Raw genomic sequence first — 22,959 nt, forward strand, 5'->3', positions numbered from 1 at the left:
ATGGGCTTCTTGCTGTTGGGCGCGCTCAGGGATGAGCGAGCCAAAGGTGACGACACAAATGTGTCCAGTAAATAGAAGGTTGAGTTAAATGTAGTTCTCTTTCTATATTTCAGTTTTACGGGCTAGCCAACAACCACGACTCGTGGGTCCACGTGAACTTCTCCGCTGTTTCTACGGGGCGGAGGAGGCACAACAGGACGAAGCGCTGTCGCTCATCTACCGGCAGAATTCCACTTCGTTGCAGAACTCCTAGATCTATAGCGACCCACGTCGAAGCTGTGGCATGCGCGGCCACACCGGAGAGCCTGGACTACGCTTCTCGGCGTAAGCTAGCTGGTGGAAAATAAGGCTTCATTCATTTGTGGAGCGCATGCCGGGATAGAAAGGGACGGTACCAGAGACGTGTGCATGGCCTGGCCTCTCACGAGACCAGCGCGGGGGCTGATTGTGACGCGCAGGCACTGATGATGATAGGCGTTGCAGCGATGATGATGATGATGATGATGCTACAAGCTCACCCCCCTATCGCGGGGCGCGTTGGAGGAAAGAAAAGAGTAAAGGTAGCTGAATGGCTATGCACATAGGCTGCGCCTCCCGTGCGATGCGAGGGAGCGTCAAAAGAATAGTTTCACTCCTCCCCCTCCTTCTCCTGCACAGTCAGGGATGCGTGATAGATATATATATATATATATATATATATATATATATATATATAGTGTAGAGAGAGAGACGTTTAATAGAGCAAACGGTGGTTGTTGAGCTGTCACTCGGTGGGGTGGGTTCGCCACAGTACAGATACCCTTGAGCCTTGGCTGCAGGCACCGGTGACCAGAGTAAGTGAGTGAAAACATTTATTTGTCCATAGATAAAGGGTCAGGGAAAAAAGTCTTGATGAGAGCCCCCTCCCCCCTCAGTGGGCAGCCAAGACTACTTCCCTAGCGGCGGCCTCGGCCATCTGGACCAGACGGACCTGATCTCCCAGGTACGAGCTCAGCAGTATGGTCTCCCGCTGCTCAGAGCTTCTAATGTTTATCACTAATTTCTGACCTTTATTCTTTTGATTTCTGCATCCCTTGTTCGGGAAAGCCCAGACCATATGTTGCAGGTCCGCCCTGTTTCCGCATTGTTTACATGCGCTGGAGTATAGCGCCGGGTAGAGAGTTCTGGCCAGCGTGACGGGGCTGACCAGCGAACCCTCCCACTGCTCTGGGGAAGAGTTGGAATTGGGGGTGAGCGATGGGGTGTGTTGACAGGCCCACACCATGTGGTAGGTAACATTAGGAGAGGGGCACAAGTGACAGGTGAGTGTTTATTGGGTAGGGGAAATAGCGTGTAGGGTGGGTGCGTTGTAATGTGTTTGTTTGTAATCGACCCCAGATGACTGCTTCCTCCTGGGTTAGTTGAGGCAAGGTGAGGCGAAGGTTGCGGCAATGGTGGAGAATGTCGGGGTAGCGCGATGGAAAAGCGGGAGGTGGAGGAGGCTGGACCGTGGGTTCCGTCCCTCAGATAAATGCCCTGTGCGGGGAGAGAGAGAAATAAACTAATTTTGGAGCCTGCGTACGAGTGTGGAGAGCGGGTGTCCTTCCGGCATCCTGGCTGGTGGGTCTGGTATCCCTCATCCTGAGGGTGGGTAAGCCACCCATAAATGCCAGCATATCGCCTGTGTCTCTCACGTCGGCGGCCGGCAAGCTCATAAAATAGCCCCGTTTTGGCCCGCCTGCAGTGGATAGCTGACCATCGTGGCGTCTTCCCCCCGAAGCAGCAGAGTGGCTACAGGCGGCACAGTCGCACTGCTGCCTCACTGAGGGACGTCGTCTCCATGCTGGAGCAGGAGCGCCACGACGAGGAGGTGGCCTACCTCGCCTTCCTTAATATGAGCTCGGCATTTCCCCTACACCGCCATCCTGGAGGCATTGGACGGCATGGGCGTCGTGGGGCGCCTCAGGAGCTATGTGCAGGCATTTCTGGCTGGCAGGGCCCTTCGGGTAAAGGTCGGCCGGGCGACGAGCAGCCCACGAGACGTCCGCTCTAGGGTGCTCCAGGGGAGCGTGCTGAGCCCGTTCCTGTTCAACTTAGTGCTAGCTCCCCTGCCAGACTGCACTGCCGCTGGGGTCCGATATACAGTGGGAATTGCAGTCTACGTGGACGACGTCGCCATCTGTATGCACGGGCCAACAAGACAGCTGTCCAAGATGAAGGCGGTTCTCCAGGAGGTGCTGGGAGCGGTCGCAGACTTCCTGAGAAGCCGTGACCTGCACCTTTCCGAGGCCAAGACAAAAGCCATGATGTACCATCCACGTGGCTACCAGGCACGCAGGACAACACCTCCCTCACCCTGAGCGGCCAGCCGCTCCCGTGGTGACTCAGGGTCAAATACCTGGGGCTCCTCATTGACTGCCGGCTGACGTGGATCCCAGAGGTGAGGGCACTCCAGCAGCGCACGATAGGAGTCCAGCGGGGCGTGCGGAGGCTGCTAGCACGAGGCCAGGGCTGCTCGCTCTCGGTGGCCCTGCGAGTGTTCCATGGAATGGCGTCCTCGGCCGTCCTGCATGCTCTGCCGCGGGTACACCTGCAACCAATTAATGCGGTGTAAGGAACTGGAGATGAACCAGCGCCGGGCCATACGCCTCTGCCTGGGCCTCTCGAGCACGTACCCGTCCATCAGGAGGTTGCTGCCCTGCCGCAGGACGAGGCGGCCGGCCTCCTGCAGTTCTATACAGCAGGAGCCGCCTGCACGGCCATGGCAGCAGTCGAGTGTGCGTGCTGCTTGCCCTTGCCCGTCACGGCCACCCATGCAGAGCTGGCCGGGATGCACCTTGCTGCAGACCTGCCCCTGGAGAAGGGCAACCAGATACAGGGGCCGTCATCCTCACCGACTCCCGGCCCGCTCTCTTGCGGCTGCGAGCGGCTGACCAGCCATCGAACTCCAGCGGCTACGTGGAGCGGTCGCGGGAAGCGAAGCTTCACCTGGTGGAGTCCCGTGGCTGTGACCTGCGGCTCTACTGGTTGCCATCTCATGTCGGCATCACCGGCAATGAGGTGGCTGGCGCCCTGGCCAGAGGTGCTAGTGCTAACCAAGAGGGGGTCCCTGGCTCCCGCAACCTGTGGCCCTTCGACGCCGCACAGCCCATCCTGGCGCGGGAGCTGTGGAGACGATGCACCCGGACGCGTATTCCCAAACCATATCCCGTAGGGGCCCAGGCCGACCACACCCATGAGCAGGGGCGCAGCCAAAGAGATAAAAAAAATTGCAATTTTTTAACCTCCTTGGACGCAGCACCGTGACGTCTCTACCTATATGTGCGCGACTTCATGCGAGGTGGATTTCTTCTTTTTTCCCCCCTCCCCTCGTTTCGACTGCTTGGCAGGCGGCCGATGGTTTCGCTCCGTGGGCGGGGCTGGCCTGCGGCGCTGGGGAAGCTTACGCACATGTGGTAGAAGCTAACCTTTTGTACCTGAGCCCCTGGTCTCTCCGCGCTCTTCTTGCGCACCTGGAAGTTGACGCTGACCTCCGATCGTGTTCCTAAATAAGCGCTCGACTCGGTGCTCGAAGTGCGCGCGCGCGGATGGACGCTTTCACGCGCATGTGGCAATTATACACGGTCCGGAAACCAAACACCCTCATTGAAAGCTCATTCTACAGCACACAGAAGGGTATACAATTGAGTTGGGTGCTCTTTCACTATATACACAGCCCAAAACACGATTCGGTGCTGCAGGTAAGGATTACAAGAAAGGCAGCCAATTACCCATGACTATATTTACAAACTGTCCTACTCTTTCGAAATATTACAGCTGCAAAAGCTGCTACATTTTGGCACTTTCATAAGCACTATTACATTGAATTTCATTAACATTAACTTCATTGCATTATTCTTTATCAGGAACAGTGCCACTAAGGAAAACATTGACATTTTGTTAACAGCAATGGAAGGTGTGTATCGTTCTTGCAAGGGTGATACATTGATAAGAAAGACACCAGCTCAAACGTACACGTTTTACACTCTGTCATGAATTCTGCATAATTTACACTGCTGGTCATAACAATTTAGGGAAACAATATCGAAAATATATACCAACCAAGGGCTAAATAATAGTTGGATTGTACAGCAAATGAAGTACTCGAGGAGCTTGATATATGTCTTCTGTACAGGGCTATTGACCACAGTCTCTTCACTGAAACCACCAGGCCCAGTTTGATATCAGTAATCATGCGTGCTACCACTCACGCTGTTGCCAATGTCGATTAGTTATTTTTAACAATTTGTGCTTCATGCACACAGAGATTTTGCTGCATAAGATACGTTATTTATAAATAGCTCCAGCAGGATCTGAATGGCGCTGATGCCCCCCCTGTAATCGGGAAGGCAAACCAAATCGTTACCACTTAATTTGGTTCTGTCCATTATTCGACCGTAATCGCCACCAGCTTTTAACTCTAGGTCCCGCCCCTGCGACTGAACAGGAACATGTTAGTCGGGTCCGTGACGATCCCACCGCACTAGAAGCAATTACCGAGTACGCCCTTGGAAACAGACTCTACAAATTGGTGTAGCAGCCTGGCCGACTTTCCCGTTCGGTATACAATGTGAACTGTCTGCAGCGTGCACTGTTTTCACTGTGAACCGCGTTGTCCGTTGTCCACAGTGTGAACTGTGCATTTAAGTGTGAACTGTGCGTTTTGCTGCCACTGACTGACTTTAATGTGTTCATTTTGCGATTAGGACCCCAAGACTGCAACTGTGTTCATTGTGCGAGTTGTGGCCTTCCCCTTTTCTCCTCATCTTTGCTCCCCCAGGGCCCCATGGCCTCTCATTTAATGCAGTGTTACACTCACTCAGATACGTATATTCTTTTCGGTGGGACTAATGAGTAGTTGCCCGTGAGCTTGAAGTCACGGTAGTCGCAGCAGAGATAAAACTAAGTAAAAAAGTTATCTACTTGGCGCACTATTTTTGCGATAGTGATCTCGGAGTCCAAATAGCGGCAAAAAATTGTAACTTTTTAGAGATCCACTGATGGGTATAGATGAGCAGTTTGTGTCTGTTTCCTGCGACGCATTTTTAGCTACCACATATATATATTTCTGTAGTGTCTGGCCTTTTAATTCGCCAGCATTGTATCACAGCTCGTGGCTCCACTGTAAGCCACACACACGCAAAAAAGTATACAAGTGTATAAACAAGAAATAGCAGGAAGAAAAATATAAATAGTACAACACAAGTTGCCCGCGGAGCGAAACCATCGGCCACCCGCAAAGCAGCCGAAACGAGGGAAGGGGAAAAAAAAGAAAAAATCCACCTCGCATGAAGTCACGCACATATAGGTAGAGACGTCACGGTGCTGCGTCCAAGGAGGTTAAAAAATTGCAATTTTTTAACCTGATTGGCTGCGCCCCTGCTTAGGGGGTGTGATCGGCCTGCGCCCCTACGGGATATGGTTTGGGAATACGCCACCCGGACCCCAGAGTCATCAGAGGCCAAGCTACACAGGTCCTGCCTGGTGGCCACATCAGCAGGGACGCCCGCTCCATACTCCTCCGCATGCGGATCTATTGCTGCAACGTGGCAGCCCGCTTGCACCGACAACGCTGATCGCCGCCCGCATGACCTGACTACCCAGAGCCCGAGAGCCTGGAGCACCTACTCTGCTCCTGCCGCCAGCACGATGCCCCAGCTTCGGGCCGCACTCCAGCGTCTCGGGCTGGCCAGCCAAACCCTGATGGACCTGCTTTTCCCGACGTGCCCCAACTCCATCCGGCGGGAAGCCTTGACTTGTCCTGGCTTTCCTCGAGGAGGCCGACCTCATCAAACGGCTGTAGGCGTTTGCATGCCTGGCGGCCAGCCTTACGCACTCCTTAAGCAGCAACCCCAAGAGCGACACAAGCAACCCGAGAGCGACGTTCGGGGGCTCGCAACACCGCCTTTTTGTTCAAGCAAAAGTCCCTAGAGTCCACTTAGGGAATTCAACTCTCAAATGTCTGGTCCAATCACAGACCCACAATCTCACACGTTGGCACCGACGTCGCGCGAAGCCGTTTGTCTTGCGCACTCGACCAGCGAGGGAGAGGATGCGATGGCACCACCGGTACGAGACCCTTTTTTACCCGTACGAGGCGCGCCTGGCGGGGCTTGGCCAACGATGCTCGCCGATTGCGGATTTCATGGTCCGCTCTCCCGAAGACGTCTGCTGTTTCACCAGAATCGCCCGGGCGGGGATGACTCGGAAAGTCGCGTGCCCGGACACGCCTGCTCGTTTCTGCTAAAGTCACTTAGAGGTGAAGGGGAACGGTTCACGCAGGATCGATGAACCGCTGCATCCAATGCTGATTGACACGTGGCGCGAGCCGATACCGACGAACGCCCTAATTAGCGCCGAGGTTCGTTCGGGGGTGCGCCGGTTCCGCAGCCCGGTCATAACACTGCAAAGAGTGGTCCCGCACGTACAGGTAACACGTAACACAATTCAAGGTCAGGTTACGATGCACAAGTCACGGTAAGTTGAAGAGGTTCTGGAGGCGGTACGAGTTGGTAGAAGGCGTGCTCTGAGAAGGTGGGGCGATCGTTGGCGTGAGGACAAGACCAGGACGTATAAACGTGGGACCAGGAGCATCGGCCATCCGCTCCGGGGGGAGTACTGAGAGGTGGTGACGCAGACGTCCAACACCCCCCCCCCCCCCCCCCCCCCCCAACACACAGCCCCACCTACCTCAATGCGGTGTCCCATGGGCATGATTGGCGCCGTAGGGCATGTTACGAAAAGGGAAAACCGTTCTTCAGCGTTTATTGGCGCCGTGGAGAGAGCGACGCAAAGCCGTGCATGGTCGTTCAAGCGCAGCGTTCCGAACTCAATCACGAGCGAACGCGCCCGCACGCATCACCAGGCGCGTGAACGTGCCTGGTGATTGCCCTCTACAATCATCATCATTGTCCATGTTGGTGGCAGATTAGAAATCCGCAACATCCTCCGCGCCCACCAAATGCTCACTCGCATAGATACAAAGCAGACAACATTAGCACTAGTCAAGCACATTCTCTACAGCACATTAGCTGAACTTGTCAGATCCTATAGTGTGAGCGTCTTTGGCAAACACTATCATCTATTGACCATGCTCTATAAAAAGTACTGGAATTGGCAGACTACGTCCCTCGGCAGCGCTGTGGTCGCAGTTGCTTGCTGCATGGAAAGTGAACACAATTCACAACGTCCGAAAACTTCATGCTTTGTCGGCCTGTAGCCTCCCCGTCACTCTCACCTATTTCAGCGAGAGCGTTGCCGACTCCACAGTGAAAAAGTCGCATATGAGCGTTGCCAATGGAGTGGTTACAACGGTCATCTCCAGGTTCCAGTAGCCGGCGTTTCTTTTCTTGTGAGGAGCAGTTGAGATTCATTCGTTTTTCAATGTGGCCCTTCACAACTTTTTCTGCGTGGTCAGCGCTCTTGCCTTGCCTCACAACATTATCGTAGGCTCTTACGCCGTCTTCATTTGCAGAAAGTTGTCGAGGTAACCTATGAGGTCTGGAAAGGGCATTCTTGCGGTTGTCGACCGTAGACTCTTCAAACCTGCGCAATGCATCTTCATCTGGATGGGGAATCGTAGTGTTCTTTAGACCAACAGTATCTACCTTCCGAAACCGCTGAAAAGAGCAAGGTCGGTCCTCATTGTCGTGCGTGTCTGTGCGGAGAACACAGACGAGGGTGCTGCCTTTGCATCTATTGCTCTCTCGCAGAGATAACGGTCCTTGTAAGGTCCATCCGAGGCTTGTGCTGACGGCGACCAAAGCGGGATTCGTTTCTTCCCACTGTAATTGGCTCGTTTTTGGCGCGAACTTCCAGATCTGGTCGGATCCAATTAGAAGGCTTACTCCTTGCTTGAACTCCATACCTGGGAAAGCAATGGTGTCAGCCAGAAGCTTCCCCTCGGAGATCAGGCGTTGCAAAAGCGTGTTGCCCTTTGGTGCTTCAGCCACGTCTTCACAAATGAAAGGCACGACGATGGCGTCGACCTCAGCAGACGTGCTGTCATGTTGACTGCGAAGGGTCGCTCTGACGACTTTAAACTTCTTCTTGGGACCTCCAGATCGGCCGAAAGCACTGATGGCTAGATCGACTTCGCCAGTCGCCTTTAACTTCAGCTTAGCGACGACGTCTGCTCTGATGAATGTCCGCTGGCTACCATTGTCAAACACTCCGCGGACGTAGCAGCAATGCGACGAAGTTGTCATCCATGCCCTAAACGTCTGTAGTAGGACGTCGCTGATGAGTCGCGGGACGGCTGATTTGCGTGTGGCGATGTGCATCGCTGCCTGTCGCGTTTTTCCAGCCGATTCCGACGAAGGTCTCTTAGCGCTGCGGTAGGTGCACATCGTGGTGGCATGTCGGCGCTTACATGATTGACACTGGACCTTTCTTCGGCAACTCCGTACGAGATGTCCCTTTCCGGTGCATCTGAAGCAAAGGCCGTCACTTGACAGGCGAGTTCGCTTGTCAGCCAAGTCAATGTCGCCAGAACATTCTTCAGTCCTGTGATCCGTAGCGGCGCAAAGGAAACAAGCAGAGATCTTTGCCTTGTTGTGGAGAACCGCAGCGGCCGGAATAAACGGCTGCTTCTTAGATCCGCGTTCGGCGTCATGAATTCGCGGTGGCTTGCTGATTTGACAGCTTCTTTCTCGGCACTCTACTTCCACTCGCAGAAAAGACAGCAGATGTTCAATCTCCTGTTCCGACGAAACTTGACTGCTCGTAGAAGATGTGCTCGCAGCAAGGCTCTGTCGTTTCAAGTAGTCCACGACAATGTCGCTAGGTATGACCTTCAAAAGCACTTCATTCAGCATAGCCGCGTATGATGACATGCCGATTCCCAGGCTTTCTAGTCCTCTCCGGTTCATCTGCACTGCATCGTAAAGCTTCCGCAAAGCGGCCACGTTACTAGATAAATCGACAGGCCTGAGCATCCGCAGGTTTTCTAAGTGATTTTGCTCAATCAGCTTTACGTTTCCAAAACGATTTTTTAGCACATCTAGGGCGTCTGAGTACGAGGACTCGGTAATTTGAATGCCCGCAACGGCTTCCGCAGCAGCTCCGTCGAGAAGCGAAACTAAGTAGTGGAAGCGGTCGGTGTTGGACAGCCTGGGGTTTTCATGGACCAAATGTCGGAACATTTCCCAGAAGGGTTGCCACCGCGTTATAGCTCCGTCGAAGCGCAACAGTTCTAGTTTCGGGAGACGTGCTCCAAACTCACGGTTAGCAGGCAAAGCTTGTCCGCCCGAATTCGCAGCTCTTCGGTCCCCGCTGGCGTCATCCAACGAAGAAGAAGTCTGGTACGTAGAAGAAGATTTCAGGACGTCCATATGATACTCAAGTAACGCCAGGGCGCTGTTCGCTGCGTCTTCGTACTCCATGACAGAAGCGTAGTCCTCGGATGCTTGGTCGTCGGTCAGGTGGGCTTCGAGCTCGGCGTTGAGCGCAGACAATGCTGAATTGCTTGCTCGGAGACGTCCGTGAATGACAGGAAGGGCGGAAAGGTCCAACTGCTGAGACTGCAGCAGCTGGTCCACCTCGCTGATAATCTTCGTGTTCATAGCCCGCCGTGACGCGCGCTTGTTCTTGATACGTTCCATGCCGGTCGTAGCTGAAGAAAGGCGTACCCAGCTCGTCAGAAGGCTCGCCGCAACGCTGGCTTGCTTCCCGGGTTTCGGCACCAATGTTACGAAAAGGGAAAATCGTTCTTCAGCGTTTATTGGCGCCGTGGAGAGAGCGACGCAAAGCCGTGCATGGTCGTTCAAGCGCAGCGTTCCGAACTCAATCACGAGCGAACGCGCCCGCACGCATCACCAGGCGCGTGAACGTGCCTGGTGATTGCCCTCTACAATCATCATCATTGTCCATGTTGGTGGCAGATTAGAAATCCGCAACAGGGCATGTACCAGCGGCTGAAGGGGTGTGAATCATTGGACCTAGCGCCCGTGTGGATTTAAAATCGACTCATTCGTTCTTTCCTGGAGGGCCTGGCTCATGCAGCCATAGGTCGATCCCCAACCACCGCACAACCTGGGGCACGGGAAATGTAAGTCCCGGCTATGACTAGCACGCCCGGACTATCCGGGGTGGCAACGGACTTTGACACTTCCCAACCTAGCGACTCGTGCGCGACGCCGCGAGTGGCGGTACAAGGCGGTGAGTCCCTTGGGCGACCCAGGGACACTCACCCGTTATTACGGTTGCCCTATGGAGAGCCTCAGTCAGATATTTATCGCTGTGTGCGTTGTGGTATACCCGCTTGTGGCTATAGTCCCCGGCAGCAGATTGTCCTGGCGCAGCCGTACAGGAAGCGCGTTACATCTTGCGCATCCTGAGTGGGCGGTGGATGAAGTATACGCAGTCGTCCGCAACTCGGCAAGTGGTCATCTCGTGGGCGGTTGGTGTTTCGAGCAACCCCACCTCCACTGGCCTGACTACCCTATAGTGTCACAAAATAAGGTTTCAGATAGTTACCCTAGACTACAGTGTATAGGCTCCCCCCACACCCCTACCGACTGACAGACAGATATATATATAAGGAGACAGCTCTCTGCAACTCAGGAACCGCAGCAAACACGCCTAGAGTCATGTTACTTCCCGCTATTTCCCCTCCAGGATGATCCGCCAAAGGCATCCTTGTTGGGCTTGACCGGCCTCCCGGCGCCGGAGAAATCTCCGCAGACTGTCACTCCACCGCATGCCAGAACGCTTGTGAGCGACGGGTACGCCAAAGTATCGTGTCACTTACCTGACATGGGGTGAGCCAGGTTGTTTCATGGATGATTTTACATGTAAAGGCAGGGGTTTGGGCCTGATTAATGTATGTACTTCTGCGGCGTGTGAGGGAAGGAGTTGGAGGGATAGACGAAGGTTCATCAACCCTTAAAGTCGACCCTTTCGATGGGCTGAGCGTTTCTCCCGAGAGTCGTAGTCCGGGGGCCACGGTCGAGTTTAGTGAGCGAAGGCAGACGTTTCATTCCATTTAGTTCCCGGGATCCTCTCCCTAGGGATGCATTTGTGGTTGCATGCTGCTCTTACGACATTGTAATGAATGTGTGTGGTTAGCCTGTAGATTTTTGGCTGTCACCATAACCAATCATAAATGTAGATGAGTAGGATTATCTCTAACGCACTCTGTGAGTGTTCTCTCGCTGTTAGGAATCAGCGCGCCGCTGTGCTGCAAGCTTCGGGCAGAGCTTTCCTGCTGTGTGGTGGAGCCTCCCCTACGTGCGCCTTTCGAGTGGGCGCCTCTGTGTCGGTGACTCGGGCTTGCAGCAACAGTCAACGGATCCCCACACAGCAACGCATGTATGTATGCATGTATGTATGTATGTATGTATGTATGTATGTATGTATGTATGTATGTATGTATGTATGTATGTATGTATGTATGTATGTATGTATGTATGTATGTATGTATGTATGTATGTATGTATGTATGTATGTATGTATGTATGTATGTATGTATGTATGTATGTATCACTCGGGTGACTCGGGCTTGCAGCGACAGTCAACGGATCCCAACACGCTGCAACGCTCCTGGGAAAGGCCGGATCGCTGGCGCCTCGCTGTCTGCGTGATTCAAACTTCGGCAGCGGCAAACGCGACGTAAGTCTACATGTCCGAAGGACGTGGGCACCGTTGCGGAGACCTCCTCTCTCCCCTCTCTCGGACTCAGCGTGCGCCACTATTATACCGACCCCTATGAACTCTGGATAGAGCGTTGTGTGTATCTGTACCATGTCGCGTCGTGTGCAAAAACCAAAGGGAAGGCTTGTTTGACCGTTAGCGCTTTGGGTATAAATAATACCCCATGAAGTTCATTCCTGTTGGAGCAATGAATCAATGCTGTCGCTATGCTCGAGTCCTTTACTGTAACCTTGCCCGTCGGGGCATTGTTCTTGTCTTGCTTCGGCTCATCTCTCGCCATGCAGTAAACATGTTAAGTTTGCTTTCGGCTTCTTGTCGTCATCTTCAAGGCAGTAACATTTGGTGGCCGCTCGCTTCAATACGCACCACACGCTTGACGGGGACGACGGAGCTCGGCTTTGGGACGCGTGCCCGAATGCAACATCGCTTACTCATCACTGTCTTTTTGCGTTTCAACAAGCAACGTTACTAGAATAACACGCTGCAACGTTTCAACAAGCAACGTTACTAGAATAAACTTTAGTAACGTTGTCGCTAAGTGTATGTCCCTTTCAGTCTTCAGTTTAATTGTACAGTAGATCAATGATAATACGAACATAAAACTTTCTGAACGACGCAAGGAGAAAAATGTCCCCAGATGTCTGCGAAACTGTAACAAGTTATGGGAAAAATGTCGCCAGATGTCTGCGAAGCTGTAACAAGTTATGAGTCGGTCTGTATTTCCATTGTCAGTGTCAGTTGTGCAACAGTAGGGCAGTCATTTATCACTTTTTTTCTTGGTCTTAATACTAGTACCTCTCAAGACACGTGCTCATAACTCTCTGCTGGAAATTTCCATCTTCTAGCTGAATTGTGCTACCTTATTCTTGCTAATAGAAATGTTTGGTCTACATTTAAACTAACATTGCATAGGGCGCCCATAATGCATATTCATCTACAGAAACATTTGGCCAAAGTCTCTTTTTTTTATTTTAAGCTCAAGAGCGATTTACCTCTGCAGTAAATGAACGTTGCTCAAATGTCAGTTTATATTTGATGACGCCTCATCCTTTTCATGATGCGTGTCAAATTCAATACACGCATTCTGAGAATACTTTTGCCAGCTTTTACATACACCATCTACAATGGGTATGTACAGCTACCATCATCCTCCATAGGGAGAGCAGTAAAATACCTATAAGGAAGGGTGTCAGACAAGGAGACACAATCTCTCCAATGTTATTCACAGCATGCTTACAAGAAGTATTCAGAACGTTGGATTGGGAACAGGTGGGAGTAAGGGTTAATGGAGAATACCTCAGTAACCTCAGATTTGCTGATGACGTTGCCTTGCTAAGTAACTCGGGGGACGAATTGCAAAGCATGCTTTCCGCACTGGGCGAACAGAGTAGAACAGTGGGCCTGAAAATTAATATGCAGAAAACTAAAGTAATGATCAATAACCTCGGGACAGCACAGCAGTTTGAGATAGGTGGCGAGGCAGTGGAAGTGGTAAGCGAATATATCTACTTAGGCCAAGTTGTGACCCCAAATCCCAACCATGAGGCGGAGATAATTAGAAGGATCAGAATGTGGTGGGGTGCATATGGCAGACATTCTCAGATAATGAATAGCAGCCTACCATTGTCGCTGAAGAAGAAAGTGTATGACAGCTGCATCCTACCGGTACTCACCTACGGGGCAGAAACTTGGAGGCTCACTAAGAGGGTTCAACTTAAATTGAGAACGACTCAGCGGGCAATGGAGCGGAAAATGATAGGTGTAACATTAAGGGACAAGAAGAGAGCGAAGTGGGTCAGGGAGCAAACTGGTGTTAAAGACATATTAGTAGAAATTAAGAAGAAGAAATGGACGTGGGCAGGGCATGTAATGCGAAGGCAAGATAACCGCTGGTCATTACGGGTAACAGAGTGGATCCCTAGAGAAGGCAAGCGTTGCAGGGGGCGGCAGAAAGTTAGATGGGCAGATGAGATCAAGAAGTTTGCGGGGATAAATTGGTCACAGTTGGCACAGGACCGAGGTAATTGGAGAATAATGGGAGAGGCCTTTGCCCTGCAGTGGGCGTAGATAGGCTGGTTATGATGATGATGATGACATAAACCATATCCAATTTGTTAAAAGATGCATGGTTGTCTCTTTGATGCTTGCTTTACTCTCTCTCTCTCCTGGCCTTCTTGCTTAAGAGCACGTGCACGGCCTCGGGTGCTTTTCAGGCTTCAGACACGCCATCCACACAATTGATGATGATGATGATAATAATGATGATTATTGTGAGATTTAAGGCGCCGACGCTACACAAGCCTTGAGTCGCGCCGTAGTGGAGGGCTGCGGATTATTTTTGACCCCGGGGATCTCTAATATGCGCTTTAATCTCCAACACGGCCGTTTTCGCCCACGCACGCAATTGTTGTGGTCGACTGTCTTTGTGCTTGCGTACTAAAACAGTTTGTTGTGTCGCAATTTTTTCGCATTTATACCATCGTACGACTCTTGCAGAGAGAGAGAGGGAGAAAGAGAGAGAGAAGGTAGATGAAAGCGAAGTCCGCTAATGAATGGGCTCATATCCCATTAGCTTTATCGATCGTATGAGATATCATTTTAGCACGTCCCAATTGCACCTTCGAGCAGTGAAGGGCTTCCCTGGCCAGCCCAGACCCGTATCCAGCTCAAACGGAGAGCACGGACGGCCAGCCGAAGTCACGGCATCCTGGACTAATTAAGGATGCCTTCCACGGGGCGAGGACCACACATCAGCCTCCGCTGAATAAATAAAAATATTTATTCCCTCTCCCCCCCCCCCAGCAGATGCAAATTGAGTGGCTGTGGGAAGTGGCTAAGGTATGATTTCGCAGCCAAGGCGAGAAACTATTTCAATTTTTGTGGAATTACTTTTATTGTGAAGCAAATCTAGCGCGAATAACCAGTAATTTATGTTAGATGGATCTACGAGTGCCCAAAGGATTAATTACACAACCCACGACACACAGAGCGTGCGCAACGGGGCAGGCATCTCGGTTTCAATGAATTATTGCCTTGAAATTACTGCTGAACAATCGGACACCTGCGGATACTCATTTTATTAGGGTTATAACCCATTTAACTCCAGCCAAACCGCGAATGCTTCTGTGCGAATCGCTGTGCTAGGCTACACTCAGGAAATACCTAGCAAAAGAGCGCAAATAAATTCCCTTTTATAGCACTGGTTAGGGGCTGCTGGAACTTTCGCGTTGGTTCACCTCTGAAACCCCACCTCCCTGGTGCCTTGTCCGTACAGACTCCCCCCCCTTCCCTCTAACAAAAAAGAAAGGAAAGACACCGAAAATGTCCCTAATTACATCTCATATATCCCAGACTCACTTCCTCCCTTATAGTTCCCTAGGTTTCGTCCTGCTTAATTAGATTCGCTGAATAAACCAAATTCTTCTCGGACAATCTCCCTGAGTGGGTGTAATAATTTTGTATGGGCCACTATCATCATCGTAATTACAGAATACTTTCTTTTCAATTGCCGCAGCTTCCTCCCAGTGTGAAACACGCATCTAGAGTCAACCTCCTCTTTCGTTTTTTTTCTACGACCACTCTACTTTCGCTGGGCGTTTCCGCCCTAGGAGTTTGCCACGAGGAGGGGGAGGTGTCCGCCCTTCATTCTGCCGTTGCGGCGACAGGCACGTTTCCCAGCTAGACAGCTATTTCTTCATACTTACTCTTTCTTGCTGACTCTCTTTCCCATTTAAAAGTTCTAAAGCAAAGCTTTCTACTTCTAGAAGCCAGCGGTTCTTTCGTGGCGTGCGGGACAAGAAACTCCCAACGCGACTGCGGAGGAAAGGGCGGTTCTCACTCACGGAGTACAGTGTAGATGGCGCGGCGAATTTACCCAGCGTTCTCCGTGCGCTCACGCCGGCTGGTGCATCGGCGGCCCGGGTTTGTCGTCGGCTTTAGAGACGGTTATTTGGGGCTTGTTTAGGCGCAGCTTCGCGTCCATTGCACGCTTCCTTCGCGCGGCTTGATTAAATTATTCGGCAGCACCTCCTGGGTAACCCGGACACGACGTAAGATGTCGCACGGCAAAGATGCGTTAAATATTCGTTTGCAGGGCACAAAAACAAAATGTAGAGACCGCATACAGACATCGCCGCTAAACAAACGCTACATTTTACGCACTGCTTGCCACGAATGGAACTCCGTTTTCAGGCGAAAGGAGCAACTGGTTCTGATACATAGCGATTATAAGAGTTCCCTCAGGTTTCTCGCAATCCTCAAACTTACTGAACTAACTAGTTTAAATCGGTATAGATGGGAATCACTAAGCTCACATGCCGAATTGTTTCGATGTCTGCGCTTATGTCGCGCGGTGATGTAGCCCCGAGCTAGCACATCAGGTTCCGCTGTCTCACCTTCGAATGACGCTCCTCCCCGTTTTCTTTCTGCCGACGCATGTCCGGGCTGCAGCGGCGGCGTCCGCCGCTTTAGCCCGGCCGTGGCCGACACTTCTGCGTTAGGGACGCCGCCCCTACGAATTCTAGGTAATGGCAGGCAGAATCTCTGGTTCCACTCTTTGTAGAGCCACCTGAGTGAATTCAAGTAATGTCGCGTGGGCTATCGTTGTGGGTGTCGTTTACAGCTTTGTTTTCCAACCACCTTCACAGCGTGGATTGGTGCCATTTTTTTTAAAGGGAAGCTTTTTAACCTCTACCCCCTAAGGGTTCTGCCGCGACCGTTGGTGTCAACAGAAAACTCCCGCGAACAAATAAAAGAAGTTGCAGTAAAATCTCGTTACAAGAGACACTCAAGGGAACCGGAAAACGTCTCTTGTAACCAAGGTCTCTTGTATGCAATGTTGCTAACTTGGCGAACACAGGAAAACCAACCAAACCGCTTTCATTCAAATGTCTCTTATAACCAACTGCCTCTTGTAACAGTGTCTCTTATAACGAGGTTTTACTGTACTGGCACCGCCAGGAATCGAACCTGGAACAAAGAGAGAAACGGAGCGAAAGTCCGTTGTTTTACCGATCGAGTTAGAGCCCACGCGGATATGGGGGAGACAGACGGTGCCCTCATCGAGCAGAGCTGCTGGTTGAACCCCTGCATTCTCGCTGAATGCCATGTGATGGCGTCACGCGACCTCTCGCACCGCTGTGCGCTCCACCCACGGCCTGTGCATGTGCGCGCGCGCCTTGCGCATGCGCTAGAGGTTATAAAAATTAAAGGAAGCGCACGCCAACGCATGGCATCGCACTTCTCCGTCTCTGCCGCCGATCTCGTCGCCTCCGTCGGCGGCGGTAGAGAGGAATGAGAAGTGAGATCGCCTAACACGGGTTGCGTGTTTGCAAACGCTTCGCTGCACAGGGCACCCACATGACACGTCTGTTCGCGCGATGCAGAACGGTAATTAAACATCGTCATTGGCTGCGCCCCAAACCTAAAGCGTCCTAAAACATACCAAATCACTATTATTAACAAAAACATGTAGGTTTGTGCTTACAAAAAAGAAATTAACCTTAGAGATGCTGGGGCTCGAACCCATAAGCCGTCTGCGCCAGTACTTACTGTTTTTTTTCTTTATTTCCAGACAAACACCGCTGTTACAAACATAATACACAACAACAAAACAAACCCATTACACTAAGACATAAAATCACTGTTCCACACTCTAGGATACAGTGCTTACTGCTAAAATATTTTCATTTTTGTTAACTTCTCCACTTGTGACAACCAGTCATCGAGGCCACAGAGCGCGAACGGTGGACACATTTTAGGAGGCGCTCAAAAGAATAGCGCGCGCAGTGACATCACACGTGTCACGTGGGCGCTCTGTGCAGCGAAGCATTTGGAAACACGCCACCGGGTTTGAGCTTCCTTTAATTTACAAAAAAAAAGGAGCTTCTACTCATGTGCTTCCCCAATACAACTCAACTAACCACCACTCAAGAATCATGCATTGAATTAACCTTAGCAAAGAATATCTTTGAAGTAATAAAGGGTATGGTTAAGTGCATTTCACTTGTCTCTGGTTCCATTCTTTTAGAGCCACGCGTGTGAATTTAAGTGACGTCGCACGGGTAATCGATGTAGGTGTCGTTCACAGCCTCGCTTTCCAACCACCCACGGAGCAACCACCTTCACGGGGTGAATTGGCGCACTTTTTTTTGTTTTTTTATTCTTTGCCGTTTATCATGTAAAGTAAGATGAGTCACAGCGTAATTTTTACTGGCAGCTACTAGGCCAATCCCCTGCATGGGTGGTGGCTGATTCTTCTTGGCCTATCCCCTTGAGTGGGTATGCACCATTTTGTATATGCCATCATCATCATCGTAATTATAGAATAATTTCTTTCCAACTGCGGCACCACTCCCCAATGTGACGCACGCATCTAGAGTCATCCTCCTTTTCCTTTTTTCTACGCTCCGCTAGGCGCTTTCACCCTAGGAACTTGCCACGGGGTGGGGTGTCCGCTCTTCATTCTTAATTCTGTTGCGACGACCGGCGCGCTTCCCTGCTAGACAGATATTTCTTCGTATTTACTCTTTCTTGCCGACTCCTTTTACATTCACAGGTTTTCTTAACTGCTTTTTTTTCTTTACCACTTATCATATAAAGTAAGATGAGTCACAGCATAATATTTACAGGCAGCTTCTCGACCAATCCCCTGCGTGGGTATGTGGATGCTTCTTCTTCGACACTCCCCCAGAATGGGTATATGTGCCACTTTTGTATGGGCCACCACCCCCACCACCGCCCCGACCTAAAGAAACTGAAGCAACTACCGGTTCACCAGCCCCACCACTCTCGAACACCAATATACGGCCCCCATGGAAGTTCCACCAATTAACGGATACACGACCTGTTGCCCGTATTCATCCCCGGACAGTTGGTGCTCCGATTCCGCCTTCTATGGAGATTGGTAGCCCCTCGTCTACGCTGATGTTTGTCGACGCCAGTGCTTCCGATACCTTACTTCATACGGCTCTACTCTGCCCGACTATGGCTCCCGATCCAGTGACCTGCACTTACATAACAACGGAGAAGTGGCCGTCAACGCAGGCAGAACTCCTTGCAGTGCGGGATGCTCTGCTACACACTTCGTTGCTAATCAACCACGCTTCACCACAGTGTACAATTTACACTGATTCGTCGGCAGCTGTTCGAGAGCTTCGTAAAACTCTCACGTCCAACGAACTTCTTCTAGAAATCCAGGACATAATGGACACTTATCCGTGTCGTGTGCGCGTGTCATGGCGCCAACGGAATAGCCACCCCGCAATGCAGGCTGCAGATGCGGGAACACACCCCGTGCGTGTGCACTATCCAGCTCCTCTTGCACCTTCGTCAAACGGTGTTCGCCTTGCCAGTGCAAAAGAACGTCTACGGCGCACCGCGCGAGCTCTCATACCCCCGCGCGGTACAGATCTCCCTGGCGGGTTGTCTCGCCAAGATGAGGTCCTGCTCAGACGTCTTCGCCTGGGAGTCGCCCTCACGCCAGCTGTGACAAGGTCCTGGCCTCCTCAATACCATGCCCCGTTCAACTCCACCTGCCCCTTTTGCCCCGCTCCAGTTGACCAGGCTACAGCAGAGCACCTGGTGTGGAGTTGCCCTGCTCTGCGAAGCCTACGCGCTGTGCACATCGCCACCTGCGGCCCGCGCCCCGGACGTCCGCCAGACTTCATGGCGTGGATACAAGGACCACATCATGGCCCCCTGCTCCGATTCCTTCGGGAATCCGGCGTGTATCTATACATTTAGTTTCCCCTTATGCTGATTAGCAAACTTCCGCAATAAAAAAAAAAAACTACAGGTATCAAGTTTACAAAAAAAAAAAAAAAACAGGGTCGGTTAGCGGGCACCATGGAAAAATACCGCTGTAATAACAAGCAATTTTTTCCTCAGCACTCGGCAGGAACAGTTAGTTTTAAAATAAGCGCGAGCAAACTTTTTCAATCTCCTCCGTTTATGTAGAGCCGACGCCGCCTCGCTTCCGACGATTTTACGCGCAAGGTGACGGATGCCTCGAGAACCAACAGACACACACAGAATGTCGTATTGGGCGCAGCCTATGGTGCAGTGGAGGGAATCGAAAAGAGGAGGCGGAGAAGAAAGCTATGCGGAGAGAGCCGATGGAGCGGGCCCACAGAACTTTCATTTCGTCCGCCGGTTGGTCGCACACTTTACGCGGGTCGTTAGATAATAAAATCGCGCCGGATAAGTTTTAATTTATTGTTTCTACGGGAGCTTCGCTGGGACTCGACTAGTCAGTCGTAAAACCGGGGTTTTACTGTAGGTGGTAAGAAAATTCGGCGGCAAAAAATTGGATTTAAGGGGGGCGGACTGGAGCAGTTGGAGATAGTCAAAACTTCATCCAACAAAACCCGCGATCTCACTAATTTGATTTCCCCGCACGCGCCTACACAGCTGAATGCTTTCATTAAATCGAACTAACGAAAAAGATTCAGGGCCATTCCCAGTTTAGCTAAGTATTGCAAGAAACAGACGTACTTAAAAAAGGGCGATTTTGAATGTGTTGTCAGAGCCCCAGCAGCACATCAGCAAAAAAAAAAAAAAAAACACACACACACACACACACAAAAAGGCACCTTCCTTTGCAGAGCTTTACAAGATTCTGTCTCGTGGCCACAGACCACGCATGTGTCCTGACCAGCCCTCTTTCCACAGTCTGAAAGGTAAAGGATGCCATCATCCATGCCAATTCCTCTAAAACTGCGTCGAAGAAAAATATCCTGCACGAGAAGTTGTAGGAAGCTCTGTTTACCTGGTTCAAGGATACAAGAGCCAAGAACGTCCCCCTGTGCGGGAAGTGGTACAACAAAAAACGCTGTTTCGCACATCTGCTGGGGTTCGACTTCAGGGCAAACCCGTTTAGCACATTGCTAAATTATCGGCACACGAGTGCCACGGCTGCCGCAATTATGTCAGTGTAGCTGCTAGGGTCCGCCTCCCTTACACTAAATTTATGAAATCAACTGCTTGTAAAATGGGTCCCGATTACACAAAGTTCTCAATACAACGAAATAATTCGCAGTTCCCAGACTTCGTTAGGTCGGGTTTCTAACTGTAAGATGCCCTCACCCAGCTGTGGACTATAGATAGGCTGCTGGTGGTATATTTGTGTAATAAATAATTGGATAATAAATAATTGTATGCATTCCTTACCTGAAAGGTGCGAATGTCGATCGCTATCATGCTTTTCGCTGGCGCTCACTGGTCATTGGTTTGACCCCAGATAAGCATGTCTTTCTTTAGCATGCTCATAAAGGTGCCATGAAGACAAAATACATGTGTGCTTCATTCGAAAGATTGCCTTGTAACAACGACACTGACACCATTTTTAACGCAAACTTCATTCAAATGAGCTATATAATAAAGAAAAAAGAAAATGGCCATGCCACTAGGTCACTTCCCACACTAAAACCTATGACTTACGACCAACCGTGCGATTGGCTGAGGCCGGCAAAAGCAAACATAAGTTATTAAGGGCTTTCAAGCTTGCTGAATGATGTATTTGCATTCAATTTAATGCATGTTCTGTTTATACTAGCAGTAAGAATGGCGCAGTAAACAATGGAATGGAAATAAACACACTCGTAAGCGTAGACCAGTGTGTACTGTGTGCAGGTTATTGCTGCACAGCCATCCGACGCGTTGAACTTGCACTGGCCAACCACCATAAGAGATGTCTTCTCTGACTATTTGTCGAGCATATTCAATGCTTCACAAAACAATCACCATTAGCCATGGCAAAAATAACCCAGGAAACATCCGGTCGCGAGCAGTATCGTGGCGCCACGTGGGAGGACTAAGAGTGAACAGGGCGTTCTGGCATTCCCAGCAGCCGTAGCTGGCATACGTACGTTTGCTTAAAGTACTTGCCCAGGATACGTCATCGCAGACGTCATGAAACACACGATTGGGCGGGAAAATCAAAATTTTGGCTTACATTTTTTATTATTTCTCGAAGCACCGCTTGTTGCTTAACAAACGGTGCTAAGCAAACACATATATATAGTAAAAAAAACGTACACTGAACAAACGTAGCATGGCACTCGCGCCCGCACGCTGGACATGGTCCTCAAATAGAAAACGTTGGCCCCCACATCCTATTTCCATGTGACTTTCCATGTGTACAAAGCAGCGAGCGAATGAGTTGAAGGTGAGCACGTTACCTCTAGCAACCTTGTGTGCTTCGGGAGCGTCAGGGTAGTCTTGAAGGCCCCCTTCTCGGGGCAACCCGGGCCACACACTTTTGGCAGTGACTTAACAAGTGCTTTGCTGCAGATACAGCTCCCAGCTGATACGTCCATCCGCGTCAACTATCTTCTCTAAGATGTTAAAAGCTGCAGCGGACAGCTTGTTGTTCATGAGGTCGCAAATTGCAAAATCCTCAGGTGTGATTCCCCCGGACCTTTCAGGGTCCACCGCCGCAAAGGTCTCCGAAGTCCTGAGGTGCAATTCCCCCGGACCTTTCAGGGTCCACTGCCGTGAAGTTCTCACGAAACATGTCCAGGTCACGCATCATGAGCGTGAACTCGTCAAAAATAATGTCCCCTGCGTGCCTGCTGTCGTATGCGCGGTGCAGCATGTCGACGACAGTGTCGGAAAACCTTGGCCAAGCTGGCTGGCAGGCAGCGCCGTCCCTTCAGTTGCGGTGTTGTCAAGACCGCCTTGCCATCGGCATACATTCAGAAGGCGTGGATGAGGCCCTTGTTAGCCACGGCCATCTATCTCTTCAGGTACAACAGCCTCGTTCGGACGCACTCCTGCACAAAAAAGAAGGTAAGGGCAAAATTATTCATCTGCATGCGCACGACCTCACTGCCTAATCTTGCAGAAAAGTCAAAGTAACACTAAGGCAGCCACAATTTTTCCATGATACTTCTGCAGCCTTAATCTCTCCACTGCTGCGCTATAATCATTTTGCCGCTTAGAAAGAGAGCTTGAGTACGGGCACCTACAGCCACTAGAGAACAAATGTTGCAGCAACAAGGAATTTCCTTGTCCCTTACGTGCGCATATTCTCTTCAGAACAAACCTCCCAGTAATTGCATTCCCATTAAAACAAGGTTTTCACCAACAAAACCAAAATACTCCTTCACCGGCCAACCTAACAGCAATACAACGACAACCACAAATCGAAGTCTATCAATCGCTGACCCCATTCACAGCATTGCTGCTCGGCCCATTTTAACTGAGCACTCGCTTGTTCTTTGTCTCGGCCAATGAGAGGCAGCAAAAATGAGATCACATTCAAGCGACGAGTGGGGGTGACTGCCCAAG

General features: G+C 50.9%; 1 protein-coding gene across 1 annotated transcript; it reads left to right on the top strand.

Moving 5' to 3' along the window:
• LOC144139784 (uncharacterized) lies at window positions 1–7,352 on the top strand. Its single transcript, XM_077672041.1, has 8 exons — window positions 1–46; window positions 915–982; window positions 1,724–1,849; window positions 1,911–2,287; window positions 2,368–2,563; window positions 2,666–2,754; window positions 2,799–3,146; window positions 7,265–7,352. Exons 1-8 carry the CDS (start codon window positions 1–3, stop codon window positions 7,350–7,352), a joined length of 1,338 nt encoding a protein of 445 aa, XP_077528167.1.
• The last annotated feature ends 15,607 nt before the right edge of the window (window positions 7,353–22,959 follow it).

The sequence above is a fragment of the Haemaphysalis longicornis genome, unplaced genomic scaffold (genome assembly GCF_048455015.1).
Source record: "Haemaphysalis longicornis isolate Haplotype H1 unplaced genomic scaffold, Haemaphysalis longicornis Haplotype H1 scaffold_5, whole genome shotgun sequence".
Lineage (NCBI taxonomy): Eukaryota > Metazoa > Arthropoda > Arachnida > Ixodida > Ixodidae > Haemaphysalis > Haemaphysalis longicornis.

Excerpts from the sequence above, each read along its gene's own strand:
- LOC144139784 (XM_077672041.1), top strand. The coding sequence starts at position 1 with ATGGGCTTCTTGCTGTTGGGCGCGCTCAGGGATGAGCGAGCCAAAG. Across the intron at positions 983-1,723 it reads AGACGGACCTGATCTCCCAG|TGGATAGCTGACCATCGTGG; the intron begins GTACGAGCTCAG and ends GCCCGCCTGCAG. Across the intron at positions 3,147-7,264 it reads CCCATCCTGGCGCGGGAGCT|CGAGAGCGTTGCCGACTCCA; the intron begins GTGGAGACGATG and ends CACCTATTTCAG.